This window comes from Esox lucius, chromosome 10, assembly GCF_011004845.1.
Source record: "Esox lucius isolate fEsoLuc1 chromosome 10, fEsoLuc1.pri, whole genome shotgun sequence".
In the NCBI taxonomy this organism is placed as follows: domain Eukaryota; kingdom Metazoa; phylum Chordata; class Actinopteri; order Esociformes; family Esocidae; genus Esox; species Esox lucius.
The window spans coordinates 5,228,558-5,241,725 of NC_047578.1; the positions used below are offsets into that span (position 1 = coordinate 5,228,558).

Genomic DNA, 13,168 nt, shown 5'->3' on the forward strand with positions numbered 1-13,168 from the left:
ATGTCAGAACAGAGGCACGGTATCACAGTAGTATATTAGAGTCAGTCCACAGGGTCACCCATTCATTTCCATTTCCTGTCTCCTTAATGCTCTTGTTGTCACCCTGCATGATGTTTTGCCAGTGAATGCTGTGGGAATTCATAACCACACTTTATAAACTGATTTTCTGCAACATCCTATCCTGTTTTTCATGAAAGGAAAAGTCTTAATTGAAAAGGGGTCAATAAGAGATTTACCTAGAAAGCGAGAGATTGAATAATCAAAAAAATGAAAGCAGCAGTCCCAGATTGACCTTTACAACACTCCACGAAGTTCAGAAGAAACTGAAAAATGTGCCCCCCCTCGAGGAAGCAGCCCTCATGAGCTGTACATTTATGTCTCTTTTGGTGACTGATTCATTTTTTTCAGAAGATATGCTATTACTGTAGATTGGATTCTCCTTAATGCTGTTACTGACTCAGTTTTGGGATGTTTTATAGAATTCAGCCAAAGGGCTTCTCAATGTTTTTTGTTCTTCACTTAATTGAATCTTTTTCCCCTCTTGGATGCTGCGCTCAGTTTTGAGAAATCATGTCTGTGGCATAATGGAATAAATTCAAAGGGTTTTGCAAGCATTAACACATTGGCACAGTCTATATCCATTCAACATGCTAAATCACTACTCTCCTGTTTTCCTCACTGCTCAGATTTTTACTTTCAGTGAATGTTTTTCATTTCAGTTTTTCATTAAAAAAAAAGAATTGTTTTCATAGTCAGAATTATTCCAGTTGAGTAAACGACATCCGCTGTTACAAATAGAAATACAACAGTGTGTTTTTACTGTGTAGCCAGTACAGCTCATGAAGTATTGCAGTGTTCCTTCCCTGGGATGTTATATCCATATTACTCCAACATTTCAGTTAAGGTCGTACAGTTTTTCGTATCTGCCCTACTGTGCACCCTCGTGGAAAATGCCCAGGAAGTTGACTTGTTACGTCCATATGATTTAATGGAAATATCCATTTGGATTTGGGCTTTAAACTTCCAGGAAGTTGACTTGTTACGTCCATATGATTTAATGGAAATATCCATTTGGATTTGGGCTTTAAACTTCCAGGAAGTTGACTTGTTACGTCCATATGATTTAATGGAAATATCCATTTGGATTTGGGCTTTAAACTTCCAGGAAGTTGACTTGTTACGTCCATATGATTTAATGGAAATATCCATTTGGATTTGGGCTTTAAACTTCCAGCAAGTTGACTCGTTACGTCCATATGATTTAATGGAAATATAAATTTGGATTTGAGCTTTAAACTTCCAGGAAGTTCCTATTGGACGTAACAAGTCTCCAATAGAATGTCTTCTATTTGAGACATTCAGTTAAGGTCGTACAGTTTTTCGTATCTGCCCTACTGTGCACCCTCGTGGAAAATGCCCAGGAAGTTGACTTGTTACGTCCATATGATTTAATGGAAATATCCATTTGGATTTGGGCTTTAAACTTCCAGGAAGTTGACTTGTTACGTCCATATGATTTAATGGAAATATCCATTTGGATTTGGGCTTTAAACTTCCAGGAAGTTGACTCGTTACGTCCATATGATTTAATGGAAATATCCATTTGGATTTGGGATTTAAACTTTCAGGAAGTTGACTTGTTACGTCCATATGATTTAATGGAAATATCCATTTGGATTTGGGCTTTAAACTTCCAGCAAGTTGACTCGTTACGTCCATATGATTTAATGGAAATATAAATTTGGATTTGAGCTTTAAACTTCCAGGAAGTTCCTATTGGACGTAACAAGTCTCCAATAGAATGTCTTCTATTTGAGACATTCAGTTTAGTCCCTCAATCTTGTGAAAATGTTTTTGTGACTAAAACTTTTGGTAGGTGACTAAGCAATTCCTAAATCAGAATGGTGCAAATTTTTGACACGAAAAAAAAGAATCAATGACGAAAAAAGGAATCAAAACCGATAATAGTTAAGTACAGTTTCCTTTTACATTCATGCCTAAAAACATTGTGGCCAATATTATGGAGTAATTGAAATTACTTGCTCAATTTACGGTTCATTAAATGCTTATGCAGTTTTGGGCTATTTAGTTCTGACAGTAGAGCTAAATGAGCAAAACAGTTGAAATGTGTATTTTTGACTGTCATATATTCAAAGTGCTACATAGCTGTCTCTCTCCAACCTTCAAAAAGTCCTTGCTATTATCCAGAGGTGGGCTCAGGCTTTACAAATTGTTTTAATTGAAAGGAGAAATAAAATACTTCTGAGGCTTTAATCGACTGATCCTTTTAAGCAGGTATGTAGTGTCAGTTTGCTGACTAGCTCCAGTTTCCTGTTCACTCAACATGTTTTCCCGTCTGGACTCATATGTCTTCAATAAGAAGTAAATTGTTCTGTCATAATTTAATTAACCATCTTGTTAAAAAGATTATTCTTTGTCAACATTGTAACGGTTACGTCCCTTCATATACCATAATTTCATAAATGGGCTCGTCCTCGCAACCTGCCATTTCTTAATTAATACCAAAGTGTAATTTGCTTTTTGAAATGCTTCATTAAGAAAAACATCCATATATATAATGTAGGGCAGGTCTTGAAAGCAAATGTTGAGCTCCTGTTTTCAAAGGCATAAGCCAACACCAAAGAAAATGGACACATTGAGAACACAGAAATGAAACAACAACGGAAAGAGGAGGAAACGGTAATCATGTCCAGGCCTCGAGGCAATACCCCAACACACAACAATGCAGCATAACCAAAAACATTTGCAAATCCCTTCGACACTCACATTTCTTTATCTGTAGACCAATAATTCAAAATAATAGCCTGAATAACATACGCGGTATAACCCCCAAGCCCTCGGAGTGGTTAACGCACCCCTGTGCACCCTCACTTGTGTGTCAAATATCTTCCTCCTTACCGAAATACAGTACCCCATATGTTCCCCTTCCTCTAAAAAGGCCTAAAAAGGGATACAATGAACACTATTGACAGAAGATTCCTAGGTTTTTGATTCATAACAGTGATAAGGAGATAATGAAGGAACTTTTTTTCAGGAAAAGCTTTCCCTTCATAAATAAGATATGAGCACACAGACATATTTATTCCCTGGGAATAATCTTGTTCTATTGTCTAAACCATAATTGACATCAAGAATCTTGACGTATTTTACATGATGTGATGAGTAAAACAGATCAGCTAGCTGATATTAACTGATATTACATACTTATTTCTCCAGTCACCAAAACAGTGCTTCAAAATAAAAGTCCAACAGTTGTCTTCCACAGAAAAATATTTCTTTCTGAACAACAATTAGGCCTAATACACAACCTTGTAGCAAGTTAATAAACCACCATTTAAAACGGACAGACATTTTTTTCTAGCAAGCAATCTTTTTTTGATGAGGAAACCAGTTCAAAGATAAATCTGCACAGCATTCCACTGATCTATAAAATTCCAATGTGATCCTTGTGTCAAAATGATTGACCATCCCTGAGATAAAATATGATATCAGCCTTGAAATATGCAGACAGTATCCGACCAATATACAGCACTGGAAAAAATTAAGAAACCACTGTACATTTTACTTTCCGTTACAAAAAAAGCTGAAAAGGAAAGTTTTGAGTGAGGAACAGAAGCGTTCAATTTGCAGTGGTCTCTTAATTTCAACCCTCCTGTTCCTCACTCAAAACCTTCCTTTTCAACTTTTTTTTTCCATAGCTGTATTTGGACAGGTATCCAGTTATATTTAAAAATGTTCAATCAAAGGCAAAGCTTAAATGTCTTTCCACAGAATCCTGGTCATATAAAATTCAAAGACTGGCATATGCATTTCCGGAGCCCAAATATTTCTTTAACACCAGTTATGTAGCACCATGACAACTTCAGGGCTTCAAACCATGGCACCAAATGGATAATATATGTGGTATTGTTTTGTATCATGAAAGCACAGGGGGAGTTCATGTAGCTGCACTTGATAATTAGAAGGAAAAAAAATCAAGCCCTGGAGAAAACAAAAACAAGATGAGTGACTGCCCTGGGAACAATCGGAACAGACATCTAGCTGCCAATGCAGACTTCTTCCAATTTTAGGGAGCTCAGACATTCAGATGTTGATCGTCCATTCACACAAAGTTCAAAGTCTTGTAATCAGGACATCTACATGTTCTAGAAGAGTCCCTACTGAGAAAGGGTTGAGGTGTCAGGAGTGAAGATAGCGCACTGGGAGATAGTGTTGTTCTGCTCCGCTGGATAACGATGACTTGCTCTTGATTATGTACAGATTAGAGCTTGTGTCAGCGACCTAAGGCACGTGCTTGAAATTGCATTGGTTGTCACGGCAACGTTATATTTCCCAGAACAATCTTTTGATCTTAACCAGGCAATAATCTTTTAGGATTTTGCAGCAGTTCTTTCCAGTCAATCTGCCTCTTCCTTCCCAGCTAAATACAAAACCAAACTGTGTTGATGAGATTTCACAGTGCTAGCTTTCTTCCATTCTTTTACTAAGTACAGAACCAAACTGGCATCTGCAAAAGAAAAATCTACACATGCCTTTTAAAAGTCTATAAATGGAGCAGGAACCTCTGGAATCAAACTTCCTGTGTCACCCCTCAATCCACTTCAATCCCCATGGGGAGTAAGTCTTTCTTTAGGACTCAGATTATCTGGTAGATACCTTGAAAAGTGACACATGACAACTGACATTTTCACCCACTTAGACAAACAAATGTATCTGATGGACATTTGGCCTTGTTCTATGAAATAAAACCATTGCATTGTAAAAACTCTCTTAGGTGCCCAAAACCCAATTTTGAGTGAATTGAATTCAATGATTTATTTGGCTTAGGAATTCCAACCCCTGTGAGACAGAGGTGTTGTTAAGACGACATCCTGTTGAGGCCTGACATTCTATTTTTCACAGGAATATAAATGAGATGACACACATGCCAAACTTCTTTAGAAATAAATTAACCCATGACTGAAAAAACCCAACTCCACTTTTAGAGCAATACGAAAAGAGAAGCTCAAATCAACCTGTAGCTATGACAAACCTAGGACGAGGACCCAAGTGTATAGTGCCTTCAATAATGTCCTTGGGACTCCATTTGACCCAGACTTTCTGTTCAGGCTCTGAACACATTACCTGAGCTCCAACATCAACATTTCGTAAAAAACAAAACAAAAGGAACTCTGATCCTGGAGCCGGAGGGTAAATGGTATTTTCTTTTGTTTTCTCTTTTGGAGTGTTTCCTGTTGGTCTTATTTTTTCATTTGAATGAATCATAAAATATCTTGAGCTTCAACTGCAGCCACCACTTCAACAAGAGTGACAATCAGAGTGCTCCATAGCGAGCAGACCCCAAGGAGAATGATTGCTCTCTATTGCATGTTGACAAACTTAAATGGATTAGCATGGCTTTACTTGAACTCAAGCCTGAAGATTTACAGTGCAAGGAGGTCTCCGCGCTCACAGCTTATCTATGTTGGCTTTCTTTATGACAATCAATTAGCTCGGTATTGCTGTAGGCACCGCCCGCACTTTCACAGGACATACCTGCGGTGTCGTCTGCATAACACCAACATTTCCTCGGTTTTGTTTCCCTCAAATCGTACCGCAGCGCGTGTTGAAATACACCCCGAACCAGACCCACCCAACGACACGGATTACTTTGGCCTTGGGAATGCTCCCATGAGCATAATTTGATCATCTGTAGTTTCACCCATGCAACTCAACAAACTGTCGGCAAACCAGGCCCTGAGTCGTGGTCTTGGCTCGACGGTAAGCCTGCCTACGTGTTGTTCTTCAGAACCGCTCTCTGAACCGGCTGGGCCGAAGACAATGACTGTGTTATTGTTGGGCTCAATCAACCTCTTTTCTTGAAACTTATTACGGGGAAACAGTGTTCTCAAAACCGGTAATAATACGTTTCTTAGAAAGCCTGGGAGCATAAGAAGTAAATTCGCAACCCCCATTCAAAATATATGACTGAAGAACCTTTAAGGCTTCAAAACACCTCGAGACGGACGTTTAGTTTCAGTGAGAAATCTGATGTATTAGTGACTCAAATGATCTTCCAAGAGCCTAAAACGATTCTCCTTTCAGCCCAAAGAGAATTTAAACTGTGAGAAGCCGCCCGGTCGCCCTCGGCAATTACTGTCCCTCATTCTTTCATCCAGCGGGAAATATTGATAATGCACTTCTCATTAGAGGCACGTCGAATGGAATTAGCGCTGTCATTTCCATCAGGCCAGCGTTCTCTCAGAGACACCCAGTCACGGGTCCTGGAGGATTAGAAGGCCATTGTCAGGCTGCTGTGTGTCTGTGACCTGGTGCAGGGCCATCACGGGTGACAGACTGGCAACACTCTAAACTCCTAATTTAAAGAAACAGACACAGAAAGGAGAGAGAGAAGTCTCATTTGCCTGTATATAAATACATACTGCAGACGGACAGTATACAGGGTACTTCGCTATTTAGTATCTACTACTTGTCATATTGTTTATTATGCACCGCCTCATCATTATTCACATTCACACCCTCCTGAGGTGATCTCCTCAGGACCAGATCCTGAGCCAAACTAACTCCACATCAAACCGTGTCATGTTTCACCATAAAACTATACTACGCCCCCAGGTGGCCATAATTAAATAGAAAACGACGCAGCCACCGGGTGGGGGGTGAGCTCAGTCTCAGACGGGGGGTGGGGGGTGGGGGGGTGGGGGGGGTTGAGACCGCCCGGCCAGAGTTAATCTGTGTCCAGCCGTGAAAGCCGCGTTGGGCTGTGCAGCTGTGCAGTGCCAAGACTAGGTGTGGTGAACCACAACCTAACCACATGCCTACGCTAACCTGCCAGCTGACAAGCAAAGGAGATAATGTGTGTGTGTGCGCGTGTGTGTGTGTGTGAGAGAAAGACAGTGTGTGTGAGTAAAACAGTGGGAGACTTTTAATGTGTGCGTGCGTGCAGTCCTGAGAATGTGTGGGTGTGTGTGTGTGTGTGTGCAGGAGAGTGTGTGTGTGTGTGTGATAGTGTGTGTGTGTGTGTATGTGAGCACAAGAGCTAGTGTGGGGGCTGGATATTGGAGATGCCATCGGAGCTGTAGCTGACAGAGTGTTGGTGCCCAGGGGAAGTCTCTCTGGTGTGTCTCTACGGAGAGGAAATCACCAAGGATGGATGGGATTCCTGTCAGCGTCCACAGACACCAAACAGCCCCAGACGCGGCTCCATAACACCGAATACCAACGCTCACATCCCAACCTCCTCCGGGCTAAAGGCGGAAATCCTCTCCAAATAAACCCAGGGGTTTCCTGAACACAGGTTAACCCAAGTCCTGGGCTGAAATTCCCCATTGGGTGTGTCTTTAGTACCTGACTAGGTTCCATCTGTGTGTGGCCATTTCAACAATCAGGTAGAAATGTACACTGCTTGAAAGTGGAGACCCCAGGCAACCACAAACAAACAAGGTAAACAGCACATACGAAAAACTGAGCCGACGTTTATGACATCAACGTGATCAAAGCCAGACCAGAATAGGCGTTCGCGCCGCGTTTCACATTTCAGCACTTGGTAAACGACCCAGGTAGCATGATCACACATGGCAAATTTCAACACCGCGGCTGGCAGTCCAACACAAACAGGCACAGCGGAGACAAAAATACTGACGGACAGAGCAAGAGAAAGAGAGGCAGTGATATATTAAGACACAGAGCAAAAGAATAAGGGGAAAAGATTGAAATGCTGTTGCCAGCTAGCGTTAGCACCATCCCAGATTTTGCTAGTGGGGCATAACATCTGCAGCAGGTGAACAGAGGCTGGTTTAGGGCATGGGACTGGCTTCAAGGCAATTATCAGTGGGAGAGCAGGGATGAATTTACAGCCTGGTTCTCAGACTGTCAGAGTTTTGAAATGTGATTGTTTTCCTGTTGTTCTTTGTTGGTCCACAGTATTGACAGGGAGTGTAGGAAATGGAGTGCGTGTCTGTGTGTGTGTGTGTGTGTGGGGGGGGGGGGGGGTCCTAGGAAAGCCTAGGGCCAAGTGTTTGGACATTAATAAAGCCTACTCTTGGAGTGAACAACACACTCCATTGAAGATCTTAACTGAAAGTGCTTTTCAGCGGAGACAAGGGCAAACCCTGAATCTGGAAAACTGCTTCTTTACATACTTGTTTACCGACCATAAAGATTTCACCAAATGTGGTTTCAAAGGAATACGGGATTACATGCAGTGTGCAGAGAAGGGCACTAGAGAAAGAGAGCGAGCAGACTTCACTCGCCCCCAGCAACTGAGTTGTCTCTACAGGCTGACAGTCATTCATATTGGCATTCAATATCATCTGAGTGAAATTGGTGTGTTTAAATCAAGCCAGCAAACAGGAGCAAAACCACATGGCCCTGAAATGGAAATTGACTGTGTAATTAAACTTTGTAATGTGTTTACAAATTAGATACCACGCCCCTGTTTTGTGTGAGTGTGTTTATCATCTCAATGTCAATTTTTTTTTCCTTTCAGTTTTTCTTCAACGCAATTACGCGGTGGGGGGGAAATTGTAAATTCATGATACTAGTCAAACAACCGCGCCGCATGACCTCTTTTAATTACTGTACACTGCTTATGTGAACACCAACACTGGTTCTCAGTCATCACAAAGTCACACTGAGGTACGGGTAGACGCAAAGCTACTACTGATGCAAGTGTTTAATAGAGATTTAGGGTCAGGAAACAAAGGGAAGGAGAGGGAGCAGAGATCTTTTCGTGTTAGAGAGGGGAGAGAGCCTGGGAGGGGCAGAGTGAGAGAGCGATAACTCTTTGGATAGGGAATGAGCGATGAATGATGTATTAACCCGATTTAAGGGCCACATTTTATCAAATGGTGGCACTTTTTCCATTGGTCACAGATTGGTCTCGGGCGACGTATAAAAACGCACAACAAGGGTGACGCCCCTTCAAGGCGTGGCTTCCAGAATAAGAGGCGCCTGGGCGCGCGTTTAATATTAACGCACCATGTAAATATTTCAAAAGCAGGTTTGAAACGCAGCCTAAAACCCACTTTGTATATCCAAAGAAATACTAAAAGCTTTCACCGCCACTTTAGACAGTAAAGAATCTGCCACATTCGGAACAGGGAGAGAGGAAGACCGACACTAGAGTGTGTGTAAGTGTCAGCCGCTCGCTGGAGCGAGGATGTTTGAAATAGCTCTTAATCAAGTACACGGGGCTCGATTCGGAGTGATATCATTATGCACTCGCGCCCTCTGTGTAAAAAGCCTCATGTCCCTCTGGCATCCAGAGAAGAGCAGCTCATCCTGTCCAAAAATCAGACGTGTTTGTTCACAGGTCTGCATTTCACAGCCCCTCTCAGCCCTGTCCCCCAACCTCGTCCGTATGTGCCTGATCTCCCAATCAGAGGTTCTTGTTAACCGTCCTGTCACCCAACCTTCTGCCAAGCCGCTCCCCTCAAGAGTCCCTCACAGGAATGAGCTATGCTGGAACACATGCTCATATCAATCGCGAGGCCCTCCATCAGAAGGGACAGCAGCAGATGTCTTCCCCGTTAGGGTGACGCTGTGCATTAATAAAACCAACGATTAATAAGATGAGAATTCACATAACTGTCGGGTTGTCCCTCAGCTGGCATTTAACTTTCTTCTGTGCTCAGCTAATTCATAGAAATACAAAAAATAGAATGGGCTGGGGCAAACCCGGTCCCACAATGCCTTAGAGCACTTTATGTGTTTGGTCCATCAACCAGGGAGCTCAGTCCATCTGCTTGATTCAGTCTCTCTCTATGACATTATCTTACCTAAACTGATTCCATAAGGAGCACTGGATGAGGAGGACCGACCTCACGGCGAAATGACAACCTGCCACATAAGCCCGCCAGAAAGTTACATACACCTCTCAGAATATATCTACCTAAATGTGTATAATTGTTACCCTGGGGAACAACAAGAGTTCAGCATGGAGAAGACCTCTTTAAAGGTGGACACTGACCATAAACAAACGTGAACTACATCAACAGAGTAAAAGCTTCTTCAGTGATGCGTTTCAACAGATCGAGGGAAACCAAACAAAGAGATAGAGGGAGAAAGTGTGCAATGTGGAAGAAAACCCAGAACGGCTTAACGTTGCAGTGGAGCCCATGTGTCTGAAAAACCTCTGGTTTATGTTGATGTCTCCTGGTCATTGCAAATCAGACACAATGAGCTGCATCAGGACATAGGAACAGCGCTTCACTTCCAACAAAGCAGAGTCAACGGAAACGTTTGAGGATTGAACTGACTAGATAACATTTCATCACGTGTGAAGTGGAGCTCAGTAGGAGTAATGGAGACAAAAAAGTAGATGAATACAGAGAGGGGGTGATTGGGAGGGCGTGTTTCTACAGAGTGCGCTTCATAGAGAATAGGGCACTTCATAGAGAATAGGGCACTCCATTGAGAATAGGGCACTTCATTGAGAATAGGGCACTTCATTGAGAATAGGGCACTTCATAGAGAATAGGGCACAATTTCGGACTCTGACTCTAAGAAGTGGATCCATTTCATGACTTCCTTAAACACTGCTACATTGCAACTGTTTCTATGGCGATGACTTCAACCTAGTGGCGGGGCTGGGTTTGCTGGGTACAATGACTGTAAATGAGGGTGGAGGCTGGACGGAATGACCAGCCACGACGGCTACATTCCCATCCCAGATGACACAGCCGGGGCGAAACGTTTGGAAGCATTTACAGTGGGAGTTAAAGGGACGGACAAAAAACACTGCATTAGGGGAAAGAGGGAAAAAATGGGAGAGAGGGAGGAGGAGTAGAAAAGTGGTAGAGAAAGAACGGAAAAGAGATAGAGATAAAAAGAGATCAAAAGAGATGGAGCTGAAGAGAGATGTGTTTGCCTCCTACCATTTCGATCAGGCTCTCCTGGATTCGGTTCAGCGTTGTTCTCAGTCGACTGCTGATCAGACCAAGTCCCGATGATTCATACTGCAGATACACAATGTCATTTTAATTCTCTCTCTGTCTCTGTTACACACACATAAAACTGGTATGACTGCACAGAAATCCAATGGGTAAAACCATGAGAGAGACCAATGGAGAAACAGACAGAAAGACAGAGAGACAGACAGACAGACCGACAGATTGATACATCACCATAACCATGGATTAACCAGGAGCCCCCCCTTTACATAACCATGGATTGACCAGGGGCCTGCCTTTACCTAACCATGGATTAACCAGGGGCCCGCCTTTACATTACCATGGATTAACCATGGGCCCGCCTTTACATTACCATGGATTAACCATGGGCCCGCCTTTACATTACCATGGATTAACCAGGGGCCCGCCTTTACATTACCATGGATTAACCATGGGCCCATGGATTAACCAGGGGCCCGCCTTTACATTACCATGGATTAACCATGGGCCCGCCTTTACATTACCATGGATTAACCATGGGCCCGCCTTTACATTCCCATGGATTAACCAGGGGCCCGCCTTCACATTCCCATGGAATAACATATTGGTTCAATTCCACTGTATAGTTTGGGTGTATAATGTCCATGTCTGTGTCCTAGATTTCCGGTGAAGCCTAAAATAGCTTGTTTCATTTGCACGTATGACTGGTGGAGAGAAATGTCAAGGCAAAGGCCAGCAGTGTTCACCAAACATTCACATTTCTAGTGACCTTCATCGACCGTGTCAGGATGCAAATATCACAAACAATTAAACATAGCCCGTCTGTCCTTGCCCAAACGAATATGTAGCCATAACATTTAAAAAAGCTTTGCTGGCTGTCGGAAGAATCATTACTGGACATATACTTTAGAACCCCTATTATTTCTCAATGGAAAATGTTTAAATAAAATTGTTAAGAACTGTTACTCAAAGAACCATATGAACAGCCTACTCGCTAAAGTTATTCCAATGGTTCTTTGAAGAAACCTCTTAAAAGGTTCTAGGGAAACTGAGGGAAATGTGGAGGTCAGGATAGAAAAATGTCTGCAACCAAAAACACATTTCAGGGGGTCAGATGACACAGAAAAACTGTTACTAACAATGGAAACGTCTTTTGTGGTTTCAGTTTTTGCCTTCTGGCTATAATACCTGTTCAATTTCTCATTAATGCAATTATCTAATCAACCAATCACATGGCAGTTGCTTCAATGCATTTAGAGCATCTTTGGGATGTGGTGGAACGGGAGCTTCATGCCCTGGATGTGCATCCCACAAATCTCAATCAACTGCAAGATGCTATCCTATCAATATGGGCCAACATTTCTAAAGAACGCTTTCAGCACCATGTTGAATCAATGCCACGTAGAATTAAGGCAGTTCTGAAGGCTAAAGGGGATTAAATACAGTATTAGTATGGTGTTCCTAATAATCCTTTAGGTGAGTGTATATTCCGTATATACACCAGTATAACAGTTCTTAACAATTCCCTTTCTTTAAATTTTTTTATTTATTTTTAATTAAGTAAAGGGTATTCAAACCATGTCCAGTAATGATTCTTCCAACAGCCAGTCAAATAGTTGATTCAAAAGGAAGGTCATGTTTTTGGAATCAAAAGCCTAATGTCAAAATTGAGTTGTGACACTGGTAGAATTGTGACCAGGAGTATTTTCTGATCAGTTATTATAGTCAGGGAAATCTCCTAGCACAAATTATGACTGAAACCAGGCCTCAGCCAGGCGAGAGAATGACACCAAACGAGAATTAGAAAGAAAGGACAGAAAGAAAGATGAACCCAAGAGAGTGACAGAGAGAAAGAGATATATATGCATATAAAGTGGGGAGAACAAGTATTTGATTGAGTGTGAGGACAGGTGTCTTTTATACAGGTAACCAGTTCAAACAGGTGCAGTTAATACAGGTAATGAGTGGAGAACAGGAGGGCTTCTTAAAGAAAAACTAACAGGTCTGTGAGAGCCAGAATTTTTACTGGTTGGTAGGTGAACAAATACTTATGTCATGCAATAAAATGCAAATTAATTATTTAAAAATCATACAATGTGATTTTCTGGATTTTTGTTTTAGATTCAGTCTCTCACAGTTGAAGTGTACCTATGATAAAAATCAGACCTCTACATGCTTTCTAAGTAGGAAAACCTGCAAAATCGGCAGTGTATCAAATACTTGTTCTCCCCACTGTATATATAGACAGATACAGA

The 13,168-nt window shown here is 41.9% G+C and overlaps 1 protein-coding gene across 1 annotated transcript in view; it reads right to left on the reverse strand.

The window, feature by feature from the left end:
- The window catches only part of vps50 (VPS50 EARP/GARPII complex subunit), a 113,172-nt gene that overhangs the window by 23,703 nt on the left and 76,301 nt on the right, over positions 1 to 13,168 (reverse strand). Inside the window, exon 22 of the mRNA XM_010891516.5 lies at positions 10,899 to 10,979. Coding sequence (XP_010889818.4) covers positions 10,899 to 10,979 — 81 coding nt within the window. The remainder of the gene's footprint in view (positions 1 to 10,898; positions 10,980 to 13,168) is intronic.